The sequence below is a fragment of the Notechis scutatus genome, chromosome 1, assembly GCF_049901735.1.
Source record: "Notechis scutatus isolate UNSWTSFEM ecotype Mainland chromosome 1, rNotScu1.2, whole genome shotgun sequence".
Taxonomy (NCBI): Eukaryota; Metazoa; Chordata; class Lepidosauria; order Squamata; family Elapidae; genus Notechis; species Notechis scutatus.
Window position 1 is genome coordinate 63,418,319 of NC_142009.1, and position 23,935 is coordinate 63,442,253.

Sequence of the window (23,935 nt, forward strand, 5' to 3'; positions counted from 1 at the left end):
CTGAATGGTCCTATGACCTGTTCCCAGAAGTGCCCCTGGAAAGTGCAGAGAGTGTGAGCCAAGAAGGCACAGTGTGAGTGAGCAAAGGGGAAAAGGCCATGGTGTGTATGGGAGTGAAGAAGGATACAGTGAAAGTGAGCAACGAAGGTGGTGTGTGAACAACAAAACATGTACTTGCAAAAAGGCTGCAGTTTGTGCAAAATGAAAGGAGGAGAGAGGATGGCTGAGGGTTCCAGGGGAGGCTGTGGTTTGCACTACACCAACTCATGCATGACCTGGATAAGGCCATGTCCATCCCAAGGCATCCTGTGCTCCTTTCCTGGGACTCTTGCTTAATGACCCCATGATTCTCTGTTATCAATGGTAGGCAGAAATGTTGGGGTTGGGGTTGCTAAACAAAGTGGTCACATCTTGTTCGACTAATTTGCTTAGCAACTAAATTTCTAATCCCTAATCTAATTCTATTTTTTTTTTAACAAAGGAAAATAATTTATGAGGCTGATATATGTTGCATGAAATAAATGTGTAAATGTATAAAATGAGATTTACCACCTGTAAATTGTAGCACTGCCAATTTCCACATTTGGTAATGGAATTTGACAATGTGGTTAGTTCATAGTTAAATATATACAGTAGATTACATAGAATCCAAATATTCTACCAGTTAATTTTCATCTGTAATTGAGATAACTGAGTTTATGGTGATTTCTTTAGTTTTGGCTTAATGTAATAAGAGAATCCCAGCTATTGTTCTTTGTAAACTTGGTTTATCGTTTAGCATTATTTGTGAACCAGGGCATTATGGTTTCTTCTACAAACAATTAAAATATTCAATTAACATGATATGTACTAACCAGATTTTTCTTGGGTGCTAGGAGAACTTGTAGAAATTCACAGTAATTAAAACTTAAAATCTGTAAAGTTCCATGAATTCACCTTTTACATACATGCATAGACTGTAACATTTCACCTAATCATTTTTAATTTAAGCCTAAATGTTTGGCTCATATAGATAAGCTATTGATTTTTTAAAATAAGTTTTCCCTAGTTTTCTATTAGGAGGAGTTTGCTGGGTTTTCTTTAATTATTGCAATTTCTTATGGCCTCTTTTTGACATTTTACATATGTGCAAACATATGTGACAAGCAGGGTATTGGGTGTTGACAACTTTTTAAAAAATTGAGTTGTCTGATTGCCAATTCTTTTCTTTCCATTCCAATCAGGAGACACTGATAATATAGCTGCCATCCTGTCGTCAGAGGAGAAGTTATTTTTTTCATGAACATTTTTAATAAAATTAATAAAGCATATGGTAATTTGCCTATGAGCCTAATTTTTGGTACATCCTGTATCTATTCTCTACGGGACCAGTTTGTCTTTTTGTTATAGAAGGACCAGTAACGTCAATTGTTTTGTGGTTAAACTACCAGTAGCACATGATTTTTGCAATTTTGCAAGTATAGGTGGTGCCATAATCTCTATTTAATTTCATCAGAATTTTTTGGGGGGTAGATTAGATCCTACTTGTAAGGGATAAGAGAATATGGTCAAATTTGACTTTTAGCTTTCAGCTTGTGTTGATAAAGTGTTTACAAGCATTTAGATTACTCTGGATAGATAGAGGAGTTAGAAGATTCCCCTCAAGACTGTCAGATGGTCACCATGTGTCAGTCACTTCCTCCCTGATAGTTGTCTTCCTAATCTCCTTTCTTGTCTGTCACTTTGTAGATCTCTTATTTGACATGGGGTGTCCTCCAGGAGCGTGTCATGACCAGGTCCTATGGAGCAAGTGACTCAGAGGCTGGAGAGAAGTTCAAAGATTCGCAGTTCCTTGTCTTCATGAACCGGATCCTGGCCTGTACCGTGGCTGGCCTCTATTGTGCTCTGACCAAGCAGCCCCGTCATGGCGCTCCCATGTACAAGTATTCTTTTGCTTCCCTCTCCAACATTCTCAGCAGCTGGTGCCAATATGAAGCTCTCAAGTATATCAGTTTCCCCACACAAGTGCTGGCCAAAGCCTCCAAGGTGATTCCGGTCATGCTGATGGGCAAACTGGTGTCTCGCAAAAGCTATGAGTACTGGGAATATTTAACAGCAGCACTCATTTCAGTAGGGGTTAGCATGTTTCTGCTCTCTAGTACTCACAACAAGCATCTCTCCACTGTCACTACCTTCTCTGGTGTGATCCTCCTCGGTGGCTACATTGCTTTTGACAGTTTCACCTCCAACTGGCAGGATGCCCTCTTCACCTATAAGATGTCCTCAGTGCAAATGATGTTTGGGGTGAATGTCTTTTCTTGCCTGTTCACAGTGGGCTCGCTGCTGGAACAGGGGGCCTTGATAGAATCGGTAAACTTTATGGCACGGCATTCAGAGTTTGCTGCTCATGCTGTGCTTTTGTCCGTGTGTTCCGCTTTTGGACAGCTCTTCATTTTCTACACCATCAGCCAATTTGGAGCAGCCGTCTTCACCATTATCATGACTCTACGCCAAGCCTTTGCCATCCTGCTTTCTTGCCTCATCTATGGCCACGCAGTCACCGTGATGGGCGGGCTGGGAGTAGCTGTGGTTTTCGTAGCACTTTTCCTCCGTGTCTATGCCCGCAGTCGCATGAAGAAGCGAGCAAAAAAAGTGCCTGCGGGCGAGGGCGGAGTACAAAAGGTTTAGGAGCTGCAGGAAAACCTGTGTCCTCCCCACCAAATCCAAAGCATTTGCTTAATCCTGGTCATGAACTTAGTAAAGAGCTGGAAAAGAGGTGAAGCCTGATTATTTTTTTCCCTAGATGATTTTCTTTGGGGAAAAATACTGGACTGATTTGAAGGCCATGAAGGAGTGCTTCTTCTAATGTCTGAACAGTTTTCTCAAAACAAGCGGTACCAAGATCCTTTTCTCAGCGAACAGATGGAGGTGAGCCTAATAGGCTTATCCTGACTTGTGGTTTTATATGAGATGGCTTATTTATGATCAGGGCAAAGTGAAGTTGTTTTTGTACAGTTCCCATCCTGTGAAAGGGAACACCAAGAATAAAACTTTGAAAAGTTCTAATCAGAACAAAATATCCAGACTTCACTATTGGAAGACCAACCTAGCCCAGTTCCCACAGGAAATCTGGGACTTTTCTTACTGCGGGTAAACTTTTTTATAATTGGGGGGAGGGAGGGAGGGGGTTGCACTTAAAAAAAATAAATTTCAGCCTGTAAGAGCCATAGGGACATGGCAATATTTTGGTACATTAATGCCAGATGTTCACCTCCCCTTTTTGTTTTTCAGCAAGGTTTGAAATAATGCTGAAGTACGAAATCAGCATTTAATGCTTTCAGATGACTAACAAACCTGATTTTCATCTTTTTAATATAATTAGATCAATTTAGTTGTGGTTGCATAAAGGCAGGTGGGGCCATTTGCAGCCCACTTACTCCTGCCCTGCAGAATTTGATTTGCTGAATAGTGAGCTCTTTCCAATTATTGCTTATGCGTTTTCTAGTTTGGTGTGCTCATAATTTTGCTGAAAAGTTGATAGTGCACCACTTTTGCTTCTGTTGGTTTTTGCTAGCTGACCGTCAGCTATTCACTCATTTTCTTGAACCTCGAGCCAAACCCTGGGACATTTTCCTGGGATTTATAATTGTAGCAAGCATTTCAGAAAAGCACATCCATTATCTTTTTAAAGGTTGAACTTTTTGGAAGAGGCTCAAATTTTGTTTCATTGTCCTTGACAAGGTGGTACAGCAGTACATCTTGACTTTTGCCTCATCCCTCCCCTAATGGATTTGCAGAGGTTGCTACAATTTCTCAGTTTACATGAAGAACCAGCAATACAAGACAAATGGCTCAGCCTTGGATTCTTCCAACAAAATGGCTTCCCTTGAAAACTTGAGCATTGCAGAGCTCTGACATATACACTCTTATTTTACATAGTGTGCTCAGCATGTTGTAACTGTTGAGGGTGAGGATAATTTTGAATGTTGTTGCTGAAAGCAGTTGCCTGGTCTTTTATCATTTTTGGAACTAAGAAATAGTAGCTCTGAGTTGTACAGGACAAGAGTGATGGATATGTCCAAAGATAATTGCTCTGAAACCCCACTATAGCATTGGAGTTACTTTTGCCAGTTCTACCCAGAATGTCTGGATTTTACCAATTTTACCAGTTTTAAACTGCCAAGCTGAAATTGTGCAGGGCAAATATTTCTTGAAATACAACTATCTTATTTTATTAAATTTAAAATATGCAGCAAAGAAATGGCTCAGGTTATGTTTTGTAATCTAAATATTATGTTGAGCATAGGTTAAAGCAAACTAGCCCCTTGCTGGGAATTTTAACATTTCCTCACAGCCTAAACTTATTGTGGTGTGGACTAGTCAGGTAACTTCATACAAGAGTTGTGATAAGCAGTTATTCCTATTTACAACGTGGATCTTCTTACACTCATTTGGGTAGAAGTTATTGATGTATGATGGGCAACACAGTATAGAAATTGACAATATTAGGGCTATAGCCCCCTATTCCATGTATTTTGTCTTAGACCAACAGATCAGTCTATAACATTTTGAGGTATTGATAACTTCTTACGGTGGCAACACCTCTTCTCAAAGCCTAAAAAGAATGGTTACAATATTGGGATCAGGGAACCGTCTAAAGATCCAACAGTGGGACTTTATGAGTAAAGGAAGTAGGTTGAATGCCTTCAAAGAAAAGAAATAACAGTTGGTACTCCAATTCTGGATATATGCCATTCTATTTTCAACCAAAACTCCATGTTTAGCAAGATATACAGATCTCTTAGTAAATGGTAAATAGAAATGCAGAGCTGAAGCTATCTGGCTTACTATTTTCTCCTTTGGATCTAAAAGCTCTATTTAGTTTATTTCCACAATAATCAATGTACAGTGGAAATTAGGGCAGCAGTGCTTCAAGTCAGTTTTGGACTCCTGGTGACTGCCTGGACAAATCCCTGCAATTTTCTTGGCAAGGTGTTTTTGGAAGTGGTTTTCCTTTGCCTCCTTCCTAGAGCTGCCAAGAGGGCGACTGTTTCCAAAATCAGCCAGGTCTTCCTGTTTTTTATCCTAATGCCTACTGCTACAGCAAACTGGCTCTGCATGTCCAGAACTGACATATTATTTCTGGGCAGATGCATATTCTATAACATTCAAACTACAGCTGCTGTAGTTCTATGTAAGTATCTGGAAGAAAAAGTCAATAAAAACCTCACATGGAATTGGTTAAGATCAGGATGTTAAAGAAGAAATTGAAGGCTAGATTCTAGTGGTTCAAGAGCAAGCTTTGCCAACGAATTGCATGAAAGTGAAAATTCAACATATAACAGCAGCAAATGTCTCCTTTGTATTGAAAAAGATGAAACAACTGACCATTTCATCAATGGCTGCAGAAAAATTTCACAAACTGATTAAAAGCAATGTCACAACCAAGCTGCCAAAATTATTCATTAGGAATATTGCCAGAGATTTGAGTCTGAATGTAATAAAAACCAATGGGAACATCCGATTATGAAAGTTTTAGAAAATGAGAAGGTTGAGATCTTATGGGACTTTAAGCTCCAAACTGACAGCCATCTTGTTTATAGCATGCCTGATATAAATCATTGGAAAAGAAGGATGTCTTATTCATTGATGCTGCTATTAGCCCATGATACAAAGATTGAGGAAAAACAATTAGAAAATATTATGAACTAACATGATTTACACGTCAAATGCTTGTGGAAAAAGAAATTTGTTGTGTCAATTGTGATTGAAGCCTTTAGAGTAATATCTAAAGGACTCCCTCAATATCTGAAAGTATTGAATTTATTGGACCTGAACATTCTAATTTTACACAAAAAAAACCCCACTCTGCTTGGAATTATCTATATTCTTAGGCCCCCATTTTAGTAATTATTCAGTTCTTAAGTTTTTATCTGTCTTAGATTACCCACATATAGCAAAAACTGAAGAATCAAGATGCCCTATGGAAATAAAATAACATCAAGAATATGGATGAAGATCACCACACTACAAGTACCTGGGCATTCTTCAAGCTGACAAATATTAAGCATACTGAAGTCAAGAAGGCTACAAGTGAATTCACCATGAGATCTTAAAAGTCCAAACTCATTAGAGGAAATACTATCAAGGCAATTATAATCTGGACAATTCCAGTCATTACGGGGGGAAAAAGCTGGAGTAATAAGACTGGATACAAACAGAACTAAAAGCCCTGAGTAGGAAGACAAGAAAAATAATGTCAATAAATTACAGTCTTCATCCATGCAGTGATGTTAGATTACTTGCCAAGGAAAATAGTTGGGCATGCAATGTTGCAAGTACACCAGATGGTTGGAAAAGAAATTAGTGCATTGGAAGAAAATTTGAAGAAAAGTGAAGAAGATGCATTGAAACGAGTACTTCATGAAGGCTAACTGAATACCAAAGAGACCAAATTAGATTAGAAGAAAGATCAAATGAAGAATAGGAAAAGAAACATGGCAAAGCCATTAACAAGATCAGGCCAAAAGCAGTTATGATGAAAAAAGAAACAGGCTAATTCTGGCTTCACAAAACCAAGCATTATGCACAAATGCAAGCAATGTCAGAATTAAGAAGACGACAATACTATCTCAACAGAGAAGCTGAAGAAATAGCAAACTGCTGCAAGAAAATCACACAAACTGACTATAAATAATGGCACACCAAAGTAGCAACATTGGTGCACTGGAATGGCTGCAAGAAATACCATTTTCCTGCAAGGAGGAACTGGTGGGGCCACAAAATAGAAAATGGAGAAACTACAGTGCTGTGGGGTTTTAGAATTCAAGCAGACAAACACCTGCCACATAATACCCAAGATTTAACAACTGTTGATAAAGAAAAGACCCAAAAGTCTTGATAGCGGACAGTGGAGTGGTAATAGTGAACACTGACCTAGAGACAGCAAAACAGATAAGAACGAACTGGGGACAATCATAACAAAGACCTGCAAATAGAAGTAGCATGCTTGTGGCAAAAGAAAGCAAAAATTGTACCAATAGTAATAGATTCCTTGGGTGAAATCACAAAGCGTCTGGAGCACTACTTGGAACACCATCTGCAAAACTCACCATCAACTGCAAAAGCCATCTTTATTTGGAATAGTTTACATCCTGCAACAATGCCTTTTAACACCATCAAACAGCCCTTCCTAGTTCCTTGGTAACAGTGCCAAAGCCAGTCTAAACATCAGGCTGACTGTGCGACTAACCATAATAATGAAATCAACACCCCATTTCATTGTAAACCATATTCTTCTTTATTTTAATTCCAGTAGAACAAAACCAAACACATGAACAAGATTGCAAGTCCCTGCTTTCTCAAGACAACAGGCAGCAGCGAGAGATGGGCGGGGCAGGAGTCTCACTGCTATATTATTGGAAAGGACATTCTCTGGGTGTTTACTTCAGCTATAGTGGGATGGATGTTTGGCGGTCAAGCTAAAACTACAACAAAATCTTCATGGACAGGAGAGCAAAAAACCTTTGAACAATTAGACTGACCCTTTTCCCCTAAAGCAGCATGTTTGAACAAGCAGACAGACCAAATACATGTGGAAGGCTGCCTGCCATGTTAGTTACCATTTATAAAAGACACAGAGACCATTTTGAGGGTGCAGTCAGCACTGCCAGGGTTCCTGAGCAAGGTGATGGCACAGGGAAAGAGGGAGGCAGGAAAGAGGGAAGATCAGCTCCTGCTCTTTAATCCACCTCCTCCATGCGCGATGCATCCTCATCTCCTTCCAGGGGAGGGATCTCTTCAGATACAGTAGAAGTGGATTCTTCAACAGCAACTTCTTCTTCATCAATTCCTAGGAGAAAGGTATTGAGTAAAGCCAAATTATTTTTAGGCTGTGCCAGATTAGAAATAGTGCTACACATCTATGACCTTAGTATGGCTAAAGGTTTACAAATATACTAAAACTCTGAATCCCACTATGAATATCTATATGGTTATAACTTAAATGTCAAAGGTGTGAGTGAACCATATTTAGCACCAGAGTTTATTCTACAATTCAAACATGAATATAGTTTTCTCCATATTGTAGGTAAGTACAACAATGTGTGTGCGTGTGTAACAAATCTTGAGGCAGAGCACTCACTTCTGATCTTTCAAACTTCCAATTTGCATCATGGCTATAAATATTTTCTTGGTGCTTCAGAGTTTGGTATCTGATTCCAGGCTGTGCTTCATGTCTTTACCAGTCAATGCGAAAGACTGCAGTGTTATGTGGATCACCCCATTTAGTTTTCTTTTACCCTTCTCAGGACAAACTTCTTCTTATTAAAAGGTTAATACAAATTTATGGGAAGATTTCCAGGAACACTGTTACCCAAATCAAAAAGGTATGTTTCCACTGAAGCCAAATATCTACTATTTATTTTGTCAAATAGCTGGGGTGAAAACATGAGAGCAAAATACTAACATTGTGAAGCAGTCACTGGGTAAGTGTTTCCCTCTTCAGATAACAAAAGTATCAAATTCCCTGAGGAGATTTTAGCAACTCACCTAATCCCAGCTTGATCATTCTGTAGATTCGATTAGAGTGGGTCTGTGGATCCTCCAAGGAGAAACCCGAAGAAAGTAATGCTGTTTCAAAGAGAAGTACCACTAGATCCTTGACAGCCTTGTCATTTTTGTCTGCCTCAGCCTTTTGACGCAAAGTCTCTACAATGGGGTGATCAGGATTTATCTCCAGATGCTTCTTGGCCATCATGTAGCCCATAGTAGAGTTATCTCGTAAAGCCTGGGCCTTCATGATACGTTCCATGTTGGCTGTCCAGCCATAGGTACTGGTGACAATACAACAGGGGGAAGAAACTAGCCGGTTTGAAACTGTCACCTAGAAAGATAAGCCAAATTGTAAGACATGGCACTTCAACAATGTATGATGGGGGCACAGGTATGCTCCCAATAGCCACAATGAATCAATGTTCCCAAAAACCACAAAGGGCAACAACATGACAATCTCACCTTTTCAACTTTCTTCTCCAGGATTTCCTTCATTAATTTGCAAAGATTCTCAAATTTAGATTTGTTCTCTTCCATTTTTTTCTTTTCATCTTCATCTTCTGGCAATTCCAGGCCTTCCTTGGTGACCGATACTAATGTCTTCCCGTCAAACTCCTTCAGTTGTTGAACACTATACTCATCAATGGGCTCCGTCATGTATATCACCTCAAAACCACGCTTTCTCACACGTTCCACAAAAGCAGAGTTGGCCACTTGTTCTTTGCTCTCTCCTGCAGTACCAGAGAGGTTGAAGTGGTAAATTTCCAGTTACACACTTGGACCTCCAATATCATTACAGCAGTTCCCTTTTAGATATTAGCTCCCATAAAAGGGCACGCTATACGTGGCCTTGCTCTGAAAGGCCCTTTGTTAATGCCTCAGTGTTCCAAGAATTAAAATGTTCTACTTGTGCTTACCAGTCATCTATATAGTTAGGAAAACTATTATGTCTCAAACAAGAGTCCTTAAATTTGGTAAAAATACAGTCCAAGTTACCACAATTACTGAAAAACTTTGGGACAATGGGACAAGCCTTCCGCTCAAACAGGAATTCAAAGCGTATACTTTTAATTATCCTCAAATTTAGATTTGAGAATACTAACAGAATACTGGTAATTCTAATCTTCAAATGTAAATGTGTGTTGGTTCTCTCAATATGTTGGTCATTAAAATGCCCCAAATCCTTTCCCATTCTAATCAACTGCTCCTATCCTTCTATCAGGCAAGAGGGCATCCCCAGCTCTTTTAGGATGTCAAGGAGTGCATTTCCAAAGCTGGTGGTACCAGGAAGCAATGCCACTTTTCCTTATTTCATTTACTTTTCTATTTACTATTTTATATTTCTGTAATACTTAAAATACCCATAAATCAATAATTCATAATAAAACTAGATGCTGTAGAAGTTTAAGAGCTCTTTGTAACTTTAAGCAATACACTGAAAAAAGAGAGTTTTATATCTACTGTTAAACTGTGTGAATTTCAGCACAGAGTAAACCAACTGCAGAAAACCCCAGGATTTTGTAATGCAAATTTCATTTTCTATTCTATGCATTAATTTTGCATATTTTCATTTGCAGGTATTGCGTAACCTAATTGAAGGAGATTCTGGTAGTGAATCACCGTATTTAACAATGCACTGAAAAAGGAGGTGGTTTTGAAACTTGAATGTGGCATATACAATTTGTAGGAGGATGAAAATATAAATATTCACAAGCCCTTCTCAAAAGACTTCTACTTCCTTAAACACTTACATTAAAATGGCTTAGAGATTTCCAGGTCAGGTCCCTGCAATTCTGAAATTTAGAGAATGAGCCCAGCACTCTCATGCCATTTCAATAAGAGCTAGGGAAAGCAATATTTCAGCATAGATGGCATTACCGGCTTCTAAAGAACCTAGAAAATTCAGGGTAAGTCTTGAAGATCAAGACCAAAAATAAGGTGGCTCTTCAGGGCAAATAGCATTCCTGCCATATGATATTTTCAGTCAGGGCCACTCAATGAACTGTCACTCACCTGTGATATAATAAATGTTCTTCTGGTTCTCCTTCATTCGGGACACATACTCTGTCAGAGAGTTCATCTCATCTCCGGAATGAGAAGTGTGATAGCGCAGGAGCTCTGAGAGACGTTTCCTGTTGGCAGAATCTTCATGGATCCCCAGCTGAAAGAGAACGAGTTTTTAATGTATTTATATAGCAGGAGTTATACAGACATTGCAACAGGGCAATGTAAACTAAAAAGACAAATCCTGATCCCCCTAGATAGGATCAAAACTTTCACTTAAGTATGGAAATGAACTAAAAACAGTAGCTGGAGACAATTATAAATCCTTTGCCTTTTATGTAAGAAACAAAATAGTGGTTTTTTTTAAAAAAACACCAACATACCTACCTAAATAGGTTAGCTCAGGGGTCTCCAACCTTGGCAACTTTAAGCCTGGTGGACTTCAATTCCCAGAATTCCCCAGCCAGCAAAGCTGGCTGGGGAATTCTGGGAATTGAAGTCCACCAGGCTTAAAGTTGCCAAGGTTGGAGACCCCTGGGTTAGCTGTGTGTGTTTCACAGCTAGCATAGTTCAATAACTAGTTAAGTTAGGAAACAAGCTAAAAACGTATTGAGAATTGTTGTGCTACCAAATGGACGGGGCAGAACTCCCACCTTCAGATTTTTGGAAAAGGCCTCGTAGAATTTTTTATAGTTCTCTTTGTCTTCAGCCAACTCTGCAAAAAGTTCCAGACATTTCTTGACAATGTTCTTGCGAATCACTTTGAGAATCTTGCTTTGCTGTAGCATTTCACGGGAGATGTTCAAGGGCAGGTCTTCAGAATCCACCACACCTCGAATAAAATCTGTGTTTACAAGAGAAGTAAACAAAATCAGGGGTGGGGGGGGATGGGGAAACAGCTGCGGCAGTGATGTAATCTGGATAAGAACAGACTGGTGGACATTTTTTAAACTCCTACAATGATTGGAAGATGAAAGAAAAGGTGTCATGCATATCATGCATATATATGCATATCATGCATATAAATATCATGCATATTTATTGTCCCTTCTTCTAAAGTACATTTTGTTCATATTTCATGTCTGATTTGAGTTAATGCACTGAAGTGAAGAACTCTTTCCCATCCAACAATGATGTGCTATAAAAACTTGCGAAGGATTTTTGCTCTATTCTACCTGGATTTATTGTCAGCTTTCAATCTCTTGTTTGGATCACCTGGACCTATTTCTTCCCAAGGCATTTCCTGTATCTTTACAGAGGAAGCCATGCAATGCATTCCAATTGTTCTAAATAACTCCCAGTCCCTTTGCATTGGCCAAGCCGACTAGGACTTCACATTGGCCAAGCCGACTAAGATGGATGGAAATTTAAAACGTCTTGAATACACCAACATCTCTTCCTGTCTCCTATAAAGCAAAGCTACTTATGACATTTGTTGCACAGAGACGGATACTGGGAAAGAGGTTAGGCCAGATAATTTATCTATCCCATCCCACTAAACATGTTTTCAAACAAAAGGAACTCAGGGATATATGCTTCAATTTTTTGTGAAGGAATTGTGGATGAACAGGAATGTGCAAAGAATACCAATCTCCTTTTTGTCTCCCTTCAACTGATCATCCTTCTCCTTGCTCTTGTCAGTTATATCAGAGGAAAACATACAATAAATACAGATAACTCTGGGCTGGCAGAAGAAGGGACTACAGTTCAATAGTAGGACACTGGCACTGCTAAACCCAGTTTTTGGATTAACTATCACTGTTACTAAGATGGCTTCTGTTTCAGAGCAAAGATGACCCCACAGGTGAAACACGGCCTACTGTAACTCCATCAAACTTGTATAGTACAGGCAGTCCTCGACTTATAACCATAACTGAGCCCAAAATTTCTGTTGAGTTTTGCCCCATTTTACAACCTTTCTTGCCACATTTATTAAGTGAATCACTGCAGTTGTTAAGTTAGTAATAGGGTTGTTAAGTGAATCTGGTTTCACCATTGACTTTGCTTGCTGGAAGGTGGGAAAAGGTGATCCCATGTCCCACTGCAACTGTTACAAATGTTAGTCAGTGGCCAAGTGTCTGAATTTTGATCACAGCTGTACACAGCTCTTGCCTACTTTTTCCAGGCCTAGTGTACCGCGAGGCTTTGCACCAAGAAAGCACTGGTGAGACTTAATGGCATCGCTGCCCCCTTCCTCATCAGCCACAGAAGCACCAGAAAGCGTGTTGGGGAATGGTGCCCCAGCAATGAACTGTGTAATAGGAAGGTCTTGCTTTTTCAGCCATTCTTTCTCCAGTTCTTCATTTGCTTGGAGAACTAGGTATGACTATTGGGCTGGGTTCAAATATTTGCCTTACAGAGGCTATTTGGGGCTGTGTTTAGCTTCCTCAAGCGTTGATTACCAGGGTCAGTTAATCCCTTTTCTGCAATTCCCATGACACACTAATCCTCCTCCCCAACTCAAATCATGTTGTGGTAATAAGGTTTATTGCCTGGGTAATCCCCCCATTAGTTTAGAATTAGACACTGCAACTGTCAAACAACTGCAGTACTGGTAGTCCTCGCCTTACAACAGTTCATTTAGCGAACATTCAAAGTTACAAACAGCAGTGAAAAAAGCAACTGATGACCATTTTTCATACTTAACGACTATTGTAGCATCCCCATGGTCACCAATCAAAATTTAGACACTTGGCAATTGACTTCATATTTATGAGTTACAGTCTCGGGAGTCATGTGATCTCCTTTTACGACTTTCTGACAAGCAAAGTCAATGGAGAAGCCAGATTCACTGAATAATCATTTTACTAACCTAACAACTGCAGTGGTCCACTTCACAATGGTGGCAAGAAAGGACATAAAATGTGGCAAAAGTCACTTAACCGCTGTCTCACTTAGCAACAGAAATTTCAAGCTCCATTGAAATCGAGGACTATCTGCATTTCCAAAGATGGTGACTTTGACCCTGATTACTGTCATTGTCTGTTGCCAAAACCAGTCCTGACTGGATTAGTGGGTGACTGAATTAAACATGTGGGAATAGGATGATTACAAATGCAGATTAGTCAGCCAAAGGCTAATTAAACAACTTTTCATTCTAGCTGGAAAAAAAATGCAGGAAGGCTGCAGGACTTACTCAAATATTCTGGGATGAGTTCATCACAGCTGTCCATGATAAAGACCCTCCTGACGTAGAGTTTGATGTTGTTCTTTTTCTTCTTGTTCTCAAAAAGGTCAAATGGAGCCCGACGGGGGATGAAGAGGAGCGCCCGGAACTCCAGCTGCCCCTCCACAGAGAAATGCTGGGAAGATTGGGAAGAACAAGCATGCCCTATGAGCACCTGACAAATTTCCAAATGACTAACATCTGCTTAGAAGTGAGCCATCCTTGACCATTAAAAAAAAAAAATTGTTCTTCCCTTTCAGCAATGTATTTGCTGCTCTGTTCCAAAAATGGTTTTAAGCGTCTTAGTAATAACACAGAAATAAAACACAGAGAACAAAGGAAACGCAGCAAAACTCATTACCACTAACATCAGAAAAACTGTCCTATCCATTAACACACCAGAGGCAATGCAATTATGACAATTACCACCACCGCTTCCCAAAGGCTTTCTAGAACAGCCAGCTCTTGGCAGCTTTTTCCTGGATCCCAGCAGGGTTGCTACTGACTTAATCTTGGGCTGTGCACTCCTCCAAAAGAGAGAGGCACCACTAGAAACAGCATGTCCCCCCAATTATGGCAATATGAAGAGACTTGAAGGGTGCTCTCCCCAGATCTTGCAGATGGCAGAAACTGTGGGAGGAAATGATTCCACAGATATGCAGGTCCTGAGCCATGTAAGGTTTTAAAGAACCTGAACTTTGAATTACCTAAAGTTAAATGGAAACCAGTGTAGTTCTCTCAGTCCTGCCATTAATTGGGCAAACTGAGAAATTACGATGGCTGCTGCATTCTGGCCTTTGCCCTAAATTGGAAAGATATGTGTGGCATAATCTCCTGAGATAAGAAAAAAAAGAGTTTTGACACAAACTAGTGTCAGAAAAAATTCCTTGTGCCCTAGCCACAAACTCTGAACTCTTCCTGAAGGGCAGAAAAGGACAGAATCTTGTTCAAATATGGAAACCAACCACCAGAGACAAACCTCATTTTCAATATTATCTTCTCAATATGACTTTAACAGGGCAAAGCAAGTAAAAGAGAGAAGTTTCATTCTCTCCTCCACCCACACCTCCCAACTTGAAGCACTATACTAAATATCATATTATGGAAAAAAACTGACATGAGGGACAATAATGTACCGGTGCTGCAGTTCCATTATTTCCTTTCACCTAATCTTGAGGCAGGGTCTTATATTTACTGCTTATTTTTCATGCCAAGCATGAACAGAAGCACTGAGGGGGGGGGGGGGAAACCCCCAAAGTTTTTCCTTCACAGGATGAGCTGCCTTTAACACTCATTACGGAATACCAAATCAACAAGTAAGAAACACCTTGAAATATTTTCTGCTGCAACAGTCAGAAAGAGAAGCTGAAAGTTGTGTATTGGTGAGAGCTTTGTTAATGTGGGAAAAATGTGAAAGATATTCTGTAACAAGCAAAACAATGTGTCAAAATTCAGAGATCTAAACAATAATGTAAACAGTAACATTAAGCATGGTCAGTTCTAAAGAAGCCCATCAGCTGCCTCTCTCTGCTTGACTGCGAAAGACCTTTGGTTAAGACGGACATCCAGACCAGTTCCCCTTCTCATCGCCCGAGTTGCTCACCTTGACCGCCAAATGGTCTTCCCAGTCATTGGTGAGGCTCTTGTAGAATTCGCCGTATTCCTCCTGGGTGATATCATCAGGGTTGCGGGTCCAGATGGGCTTGGTCTTGTTCAGCTCCTCGTGGTCAATATACTTCTCTTTGATCTTCTTGGTCTTCTTTTTGCTCTTGCTGCTTTCCTCCTCCTCCTCATCCGAACCCACATCCTCAATCTTGGGCTTCTCTTCATCTTTGGGGGCTTCCTCTTCCTCCTCCTTTTCAGCTTTCTTCTCTTCCTCCTCCGCCTCATCGTCGCTGATCTCCTTGTCCCGTTCCTTTTCCAACTACAAAGGCAAAGAAAGGTGTTACTAAGCTTTGCCGGATAAAATAAGGGGGCATATTAAGTGGAGACAGACAACCTCCTTCGCATCAAGTCTCCTGCAAGCACCCAGAAAATAAGACACGTCCTTTCCTGAGGACAGTTCAGGAGCTTCAAGCTTGTTTTCTAAGAGCTGTGTGAGGATTTATGCTGCCTGCTTTAAAGTGCCTGTGTGGGTAAGAGTGCAACTTCGGATTCAAAACAAAAGAATGCTTTTGAGCACCTGAGGGTTAACATCTGTCTGTAATTTCATGGAGTAACATAGCTTTTCCTTTTATTTGGCATTAAACCCAAGCAGTTTTTAATACATTTCTACTGTAGCCTTTCAGAACAATTGAGAATGGATAATGTACAGGTAGTCCTCGAATTACAACAGTTCATTTAGTGACGGTTCAAAGTTACAATGCATTGGAAAAAAGTGCCCTATGACCCTTTTGTTCACACTTATGACTGTGGCAGCATCCCTGTGGTCACGTGATTTATGTGGTTGACAACTGACTCATATTTACAACAGTTGCTGTATCCCAAGGTCACGTGATCCCCTTTTGCACCCTTCTGACAAGCAAAGTCAATGCGGAAACCAGATTTACTTAACTGTGTTACTAATTTAAGAACTGCAGTAATTCACTTAACAAATCTGGCGAGAAAAGTCATAAAATGGAGCAAACTCACTTATCAACTCAAACCTGTCCAAGCTCAGAAAACATACCTTGTGCTTGTCTAAATGCATTTGCTTGTTGGAAGAAGGCAAGCCAAGGGCTGATTGTTAAGTCAAGGACTACCTGTAAGTCTCTGCATTAGCATTAGGACGCCTCTTCAAATTTTAGCCAAACCTGCTTCTCTACAATTCTCACCCATTGTTTACACTTTTGCTTTTTAGAGAATGAGTAAATAAATCTGCTTACTGTGTGTGCAGGATAGCCCTTCGGATATCTGAAGACCATTACCTCTTTCCTCTTTTTCTCCAGGCAAAACTCTTTAACCGTTTTGAAAAAAAACTTCACTGAAAGACTTTTCACCTTTCTGATCACCCTCCCCAAGATTAGTCAATGTTCTCCTTACCCTGACTTACTTTCAAAACATAATTTGGGAATGTGCTGAAACCCAAATGCTACCAGGGGGAAAAAAGAGATTCTCAACCTTCAGAGTGTTCAGAAAGTGCTTGCCCAGAAGCAGGAATGTGAAACTTGCTGTAGCAAAGAGCTAGAAGTAGCAAGGATATTTATTATCAGACCTGTTGCTCCACAATACATACATAGAGGGTGATGGGGTATCCAATGAACTGCGAGTGCTTCTTCACCACTTCCTTGATACGGCGTTCCTCCAGATACTCTGTCTGATCCTCCTTTAGGTACAAGATCACTTTGGTGCCTCGGCCAATGGGTTCACCTAGAACAGGCAAAGAGAGCGATTATATTAGGGTCAGATACTGCATTGAGGTTTGAGACCTGTGCTATTTACTCTGAATCCAAACTGAGCAATCCAAGACAGAACTTAAAAATGGGAGCATTTCTAGCAAAAGCCAACATTACAAAGGTTCCCCTCCTGTCAAATGCACACACTGCAAAGTATAATATTCTAGAAATATAGTCTGCATTTTAAAATAAATCCTGCTGAAAAGCACAATATAGCCTAAGGGGGAAAAATGCTGCTGCAAAATGTAATTAACAATGGAAATAAAAAGAAAGAAAAAAGAGGAGTAAAGGTACCCAATGAAATGTAATTTCTGGAGGCATATGAAGATTTCAGTTAGCCCCACAATTCTAATAGCAAGTCACTGTGTAACTGCATTATAATAAGATACAGGAAAAAGCTGTGGTTTCTGTTCAGGTATACCTATTTTAATCTAGTAATGATGTGGAATCATAAATATCACTTGATGCATTAAGTTTGTCTTAAGGACAATAAAAACGTAGACCAACCCATTTTTAAAAATATACCACTGTTTAATGTTGACCGCTCCATCACTGTTCCTTAGGGGTCCTGGAACCAGAATGAATGCTGCAGCAATGCCCATTTAGTAATGAGCAGGGCTCCTGTAATCTGCCTGCTACTTCAAAGCAACTAAAAACCCTGGTTCAATCACCTCCTCCCTCCTCTCCCATCACTCTTTAGGTGGCAAATGTTTTCCGAAAGCACAAATCGCTATGTACCATGATCAATCCGAACAGTGAAGGAGCCTCCTGCAGATGACTCCCACGCATATTGCTCATCATCATTGTGCTTGCTGATGACCACAACCTTCTCGGCCACAAGGTAAGCAGAGTAAAACCCCACACCAAACTGCCCAATCATGGAGATATCTGCGCCAGCCTAAAAAGCAAGGGATGCAACATGTGTAACAGGCAACAGTAACTGACAGTATCCACCATACCGGATTACAAACAACACGGATTTTGACATAGCCACAAAAGCATGTTTTATCCATAGGGAATTCAGCTCAGCTACACCTTATGCTAAATTTAGCATCTTCAAATAAGAATGGGATACAATTCTTTTGACTATATCTTATGCAAATAGAAAGCACATCTTGGACATAGGATTCCATATCCTGTAATGTTTGGTTTTGATTTTATTCATTCAATTTGCATGTCTAGGCAACTGACACCCCTATAACTATTTCACAGACTCCATGCCACCACTTGATCCTTAGACCATGGCTTATTTATTTTTAAAGCAAGTCTCCTGGAAATGTCCTGGTGAGGTTTTAAAGTGCAAAGACAAGACAGTCAAAAGGATCCAAGAATTTCTTTCCAGTAGAATAAATGTTATTTTGCTTAAGGTGAATTAGCGTATTCAAGTTTTTTTGTTAGTTATTCAGACTCCTATTTTAAAGCTCCTGCTAGTTTGGCCTCTATTCTTTAGACATGAAGCTCTGACAATCCTTGTCAGACAATTTTGTCTCTTTAGCAAATGCCCTTCTACACATAGTCAGTGTAGACACATCCATCACTGAAGGAATTTAGGGGATTACCAATTTTGAGGATTTTTTTTTCTTTTTACAACTCTTTAATCCCTTTTATCGCAGTGGAATCGGGGCAACTGAATGAAGCTGAGCGTTTACTGGCCGGATGCCCTTCCTCACACCTTATGTGGAGTTCACAGCAGATATTTCTCTTGGTACTTGATAAGAGAAACATCTGTTGCTGCCTAGGATTGAATTCTCAACCTTCCAAGCAGGTGGCAAACATCTTCACCTCTAGACAATGTGACACTCAGTTTTGAGGATATATGTATTTATGACAAATTGACCACACTATGAGGGAACCTAAGTATTACCAAAAGTCTAGATTGAAACCACTCACCTGCAATGCTTCCATAAAGGCTTTTGTGCCAGATTTGGCAATAGTGCCCAGATTGTTGACAAGATCTGCCTTTGTCATTCCAATGCCAGTGTCCACCAATGTAAGGGTACGGTCAAGAGGATTGGGGATGATATCTATTTTCAACTCCTTTCCACTTTCCAGCTTTGAGGGATCTGTTAGACTCTCATAGCGGATCTTGTCCAAAGCCTAGAAGATTAAAAATGGTATGTTTTGTGGATTCTGTCAAGCTTCAACCATCATTCAAAGATTTATATTACCTCTAGTTTAAAAAAAAAGGAAGTCCAGGAAACAAAAGATGTTAGTTTTAAACCTTAAAAGGAAAAAAAAATCACAAACCTACTCTAAAGCACACACCAGTTGTGAACAGCACAAGTACTCATGTACTTACTCTAGAGAAATTTTCCTGTGAGAAAAAGACAATTAGTACAATTTTAGTTCTCATTCAGAAGGGCATTCCTTTGAATTCAATGGTCCTCATTCTTAATCACTGAACGTATGATCATAATCTAGCTCTGCTTTATTAGGCCCTAGAAACAAAGGGGGACACCATATTATTGCTTTTTCCAAAGTAAGTCTGATATTCTCCTGGACTTCATAATTTAACCAAAGGATTTAAAGATATATTTTGCTTTGGAATAAAAAACGATCAGTCATGGCAAATGCCTCACCTCCTTTCATAGAGTACAATGAACTAGATGATCTCAGTAAGTGTCAAACAAAAAAACATGCATGGACTTGAAATTGTGAAATCTGCAACCATAACATGAAGCAATGATCTTGACTTAAAGGAATTCACCAGGGTTCATGGGTAATTATCACTCAATAACACCATGTTCACATTTACAGAAGCATGGCAGAGAGGGCAGATGATCTACAGCTACTTACAAACCAAAAACGAGAAAGAGAGGCGAGTCTTAGGTAATATGTCCCTAACAGGCTTGACTTAACATTGAAAGATGGAAATCATATTTCAAACAATAGGGAGGGCTAAAGGTAAAAGTATGCGGATTTAATGAAATATATATTTTAATTAAAATAGGATTATTAAGATTACTCTTCCTGCATTTAATACAGTCAACATTAAATTCAATAGGAAGCTTTTGAAGCATTCCAGGAACGACATTCAAGACTTTCAGAGGGCACTGGGGCATTGATCCTGAAGTTATAACAACCTGAGATAAACCAGGCAGGCCTAAAATTGAGAAGCCTTGTGGGATTCTCAATCACGTGGCTAGCTATTAATAGGAACAGAACACAGAGACAGATGGACCATTTGTGTGATCATAGCTAGGAATTTATGCCCAATGGCAGACATTCAGCAACACAATTGGTCTCTCTTCCATTACACTAAAGCCACCATATTTCCTTATGCCTTCATATTAAAAGTAACACATTGAATCATTTTTGCAATTATTGTACCTACTATTAACTAGTATTTGCTTTTCTAGTATTATCAAAGCAAAAAGAAACATTAGTGTGTTTATGTTTTAGCAAAAATATACAATATGAAATAGCTATGCAAAAGAACTCACAAGAATTATAACCTACTGGCAGAGGAGCAACAGGGAATTGTACTTTCCCTCTGACACTCGTTTGGTCATTAAGCTAAGCCCAATTGAAGACTAGAACTCTGCACCCTTTCTTACCAAATCCATCAGTTGTTTACATGTAATTTTTTTAGCAATGCCTATAAGACTAGTATTGAAATAAAGCATGCCTTAAAGAACTAGATTAAACTTCTTAAATCTGAAGGGGTTCATTGATCATATTTAAAAAAGCTGTTTTGAAGTCCAATAATTAAAACATGTTATTATAGTTGGGTTTCATACTAGGATTTTGTCCAGATCGTCATATTTTTTTTGCAACCTGGTATCTTGTACATGGGTTGGATTTAACTATCCCTTTGAGACTTCAGGGCAAAGGACTAGAAGGAAATGTGATTTAAATGTTAGTTTTACTCAACCCACTCCAAGTATTACCAAATTCCCTGCAGTCTTGCCTTCTACTTTTCCTCTGCCCTAGCTCCAAGTCTCTATACTCACATCAGAGGCATTGGAAATTATCTCCCGCATAAAGATTTCCTTGTTGGAATAGAAGGTATTGATGATCAGGGACATAAGCTGGGCGATCTCTGCCTGGAAGGCAAATGTTTCCACCTCCTCTTCACCATGATGGATTTCTTCAGGCATCTGGAAAACAACTCAAGAGTTCGCATCCTTTGTAATAGGCATATATCTTTTTACAGAATGCTCAAAGTTGCATGTTATATTGTGGATTGCAACAGCCAACTACCTTGCAAAAGAAAACTCTAGCATTGTCTGCCTTTAAATATGGGGGGCTGAGACTATGATAGGCTTGTATTTCAGCCCCAGCTTAATAGTCACAGGTTGCTGAAAATAAGAAAGTGAAACGGCTCGGCAGGAGGCCTTCCTCCTCCTCTATACCTACAAAAAAAATGGATCTAGATGGCAGCAGTGCTCTCCAGCACAAAACCTAACCCTTGTAATTCTCCCATTTCTTCCAGGTCCCTAGAATATTACTTCTAGTATTGAGCATAGGGCTAGAACATGGCATTTTTAGCTCTGTTACAACATCTTTACTAAATCAGAACATCAGAAATCTGAAGTTCTGCTGTTCCAGACAAGATGTCAGCCCTCCCAGGTAAACCAGACAAGTAACAGGATTAGATAAACTAATTCTACTTTCTTGTAGGGCCATATGAACATAATCTCCATGTCTGAAAGTACAAACTTCCCACAGCCGGCTTTTAACTGCTTGAACCTAGGACAATCCTTCCCACATTTCCTTCTCTGACCATTAAACTACTAGGAGTTCCTGCCTCTCTTGCCTGATCCGTTTCCTAATAAGCAGCATCTCTTCCCCTCTTTGCCCAAGGAAGGTCATTCACACATTCCATTACATAAGCCCAGCTTAAATCTAGATTTAACTTGACTGACTTCCAAACACATTGTGATTCCATCCTAAATTCCCCTCCAACCCCTCCCAAAAAAACCCAAGAATTTATAGCCAGGATTATTTCGTGGTTTTAAAAAAAATCAAGGCTCCGAAAGGAAACACGTTTCCACCTCCGCTTTCCCCCCCTTTGTTCTTTTGACGCCTATTCTAATCCCGCTGAAATTTCCACGGATATGAGCGAAAACAGCAATACCCGCCATTAGACCGCAGACCAAAAAAGAAATAATTTGTGTGTGTGTATGTATGAGTGCGTGTGTATTTATAAATAAAAATAGGTTGGCATCCAGCCTTAACTCAGAAATGCCGCTCTAATGCTCAAAACATACATACACATATGTATACCTATGCATGTATGTATGTATGTATGTATGTATGTATGTTTCGGGCATTAAAGCGGCATCTCTCAGTTAAGGCTGGATGCCAATCTATTTGTGGGACAAAAATGAAAGCAGCCCTTTAGCAACGCGAGGTAGTCGAGGAAGGCGCAGCGGCGGACACGGGTTTCGCCCTGCTCGCCAGAAGGCGGATAATCGTAAACCAAGCCGGTGAAGGCCGCTAATCCGAGGCTCGACACTCAAGCATGGCAGACTGGCAGGCGGGGAGAGGGGGGGGGCGGCGGGCGAGCAGGCAGGCCTGACGCAGGGCACGCACTGCCAGAGCGCTTTACCCGCCTGGCTAGGCCTAACCTTCTCCCGCTTCCCACCCCCACCGTGGCCACGCCGTGGATTAACCCGAATCGGGCACCCAGGAGGCCTAAGCACCGGCGAGCTCCGCGAACTGAGACCCGGGCGGAGATAAGAGACCCGGAGGTCGAGGCGCTTGCCTCGCCAATCCTGCCGCCCGGGAAGCACGTGGCCCCGGGGACTGGCCTCCTCGTCGGTTTTCCCCGCGCCAGAGGCGGCGGCGAATGAAGGGAGATAGGCGAGATTTTCTGGCCCGTTTCTACGTAGAAATTGGAAGAGAACATTCGACTTTCCATTTCTGGGTGGAGAAGGCCGCTTACTTTGATCGACGGCGGGAGAGACGAGCCTGGAGCACGGCGTGACCTTCCGACAGGGAGAGCTGCGCAGCCCGGAGAGGAACTGTCGTCGCTTCCCTCGGCCCTTTATAGAGGCTGATCTCGAAATCCTTCGGGCCTTTGCTACGTCCGCCTTAAAAGGGCCTCTTCCGAGATCGACAGCACCCTCTGATGGCGCTTGTTGCTGTGGGCTGTCTTTGTTCTTCTCTGCTTTGAATTGATGCCATCTCTTATCTAATAAGGGAAGAAATCATTTCATTTGATTGTTAAGGGTTCTAATCTCTTTTAACATCCAACTATTTGTTTTATACGCTGAAAAGCAATGTTTCCAAAGCCCACAAAGCATACATCCATTTGCATCGGAGTATGAAATTTCTATTTTTTTCCTGTTTGGATGAGTGATGGGTATATTTGTCGCCTCAGAAAAGGTAATCCTGTGGTGCAAATGCTGTTTTTCTAAAGGCACACACTATCTCCTCTTTTTTATAAGAGCTCGTGTTGATAGCTTTTTAAAGTCTAATTTTCATTCTCCTTCAAGTTGCTTTGATGGATTAATATTAACAACACATGTTTTTATTTGAGAATAATATTTAATTGATGGGGATGTTTCCCCAGAAAACTAGGCACTTAAAGCTAGGTTATACAACATGCATGCTTACTGGTGTTTAACCCAAATGTTTCAGTTTGCATAAATACACAACTATAAACTGATTTAGTGGATTGGATTTACCTGAAATACTAAACTGAACTGTAAGTGACTAGTTACAATATCTTATGCAAACCCTAAGTATTGCAATAAGTTTTAAAATCACCCCCAAAATGAAATTATAGTGTACTCTTCCTTTATTCCTTTTTCCCCTTAAATGCCTTACATACCACAGAATGTCTCTAGAGTATGATTTCCATGATCTATAATATATAAAATCCACCTGGATTTTAACATTTGAATTAAAG

General features: G+C 40.2%; 2 protein-coding genes and 1 long non-coding RNA gene across 6 annotated transcripts in view; 2 read left to right on the top strand and 1 right to left on the bottom strand.

Moving 5' to 3' along the window:
- The window catches only part of SLC35B2 (solute carrier family 35 member B2), a 16,952-nt gene extending 9,269 nt beyond the window's left edge, over positions 1–7,683 (top strand). For all 4 annotated transcript variants that reach the window (XM_087965799.1, XM_026681276.2, XM_087965783.1 and 1 more), the window contains exon 4: positions 1,729–7,683. In XM_087965799.1, the coding sequence (XP_087821925.1) occupies positions 1,729–2,667 (939 nt within the window). In that variant the 3' untranslated portion in view covers positions 2,668–7,683. The remainder of the gene's footprint in view (positions 1–1,728) is intronic.
- On the bottom strand, positions 7,256–23,042 carry HSP90AB1 (heat shock protein 90 alpha family class B member 1). Its single transcript, XM_026681266.2, has 12 exons — positions 22,967–23,042; positions 21,030–21,176; positions 18,967–19,173; positions 17,815–17,974; positions 16,917–17,050; positions 15,306–15,626; positions 13,673–13,838; positions 11,190–11,380; positions 10,546–10,693; positions 8,995–9,263; positions 8,530–8,863; positions 7,256–7,831 (listed from the first exon to the last, which is right to left on the bottom strand). Exons 2-12 carry the CDS (start codon positions 21,174–21,176, stop codon positions 7,722–7,724), a joined length of 2,187 nt encoding a protein of 728 aa, XP_026537051.1. The 5' UTR covers positions 22,967–23,042; the 3' UTR covers positions 7,256–7,721.
- Positions 13,795–17,908, top strand: LOC148132822 (uncharacterized). The gene is made up of 2 exons (XR_015749580.1): positions 13,795–13,913; positions 17,777–17,908. It is a non-coding gene; the product is annotated as an uncharacterized LOC148132822 (long non-coding RNA).
- Positions 23,043–23,935: the final 893 nt, after the last annotated feature.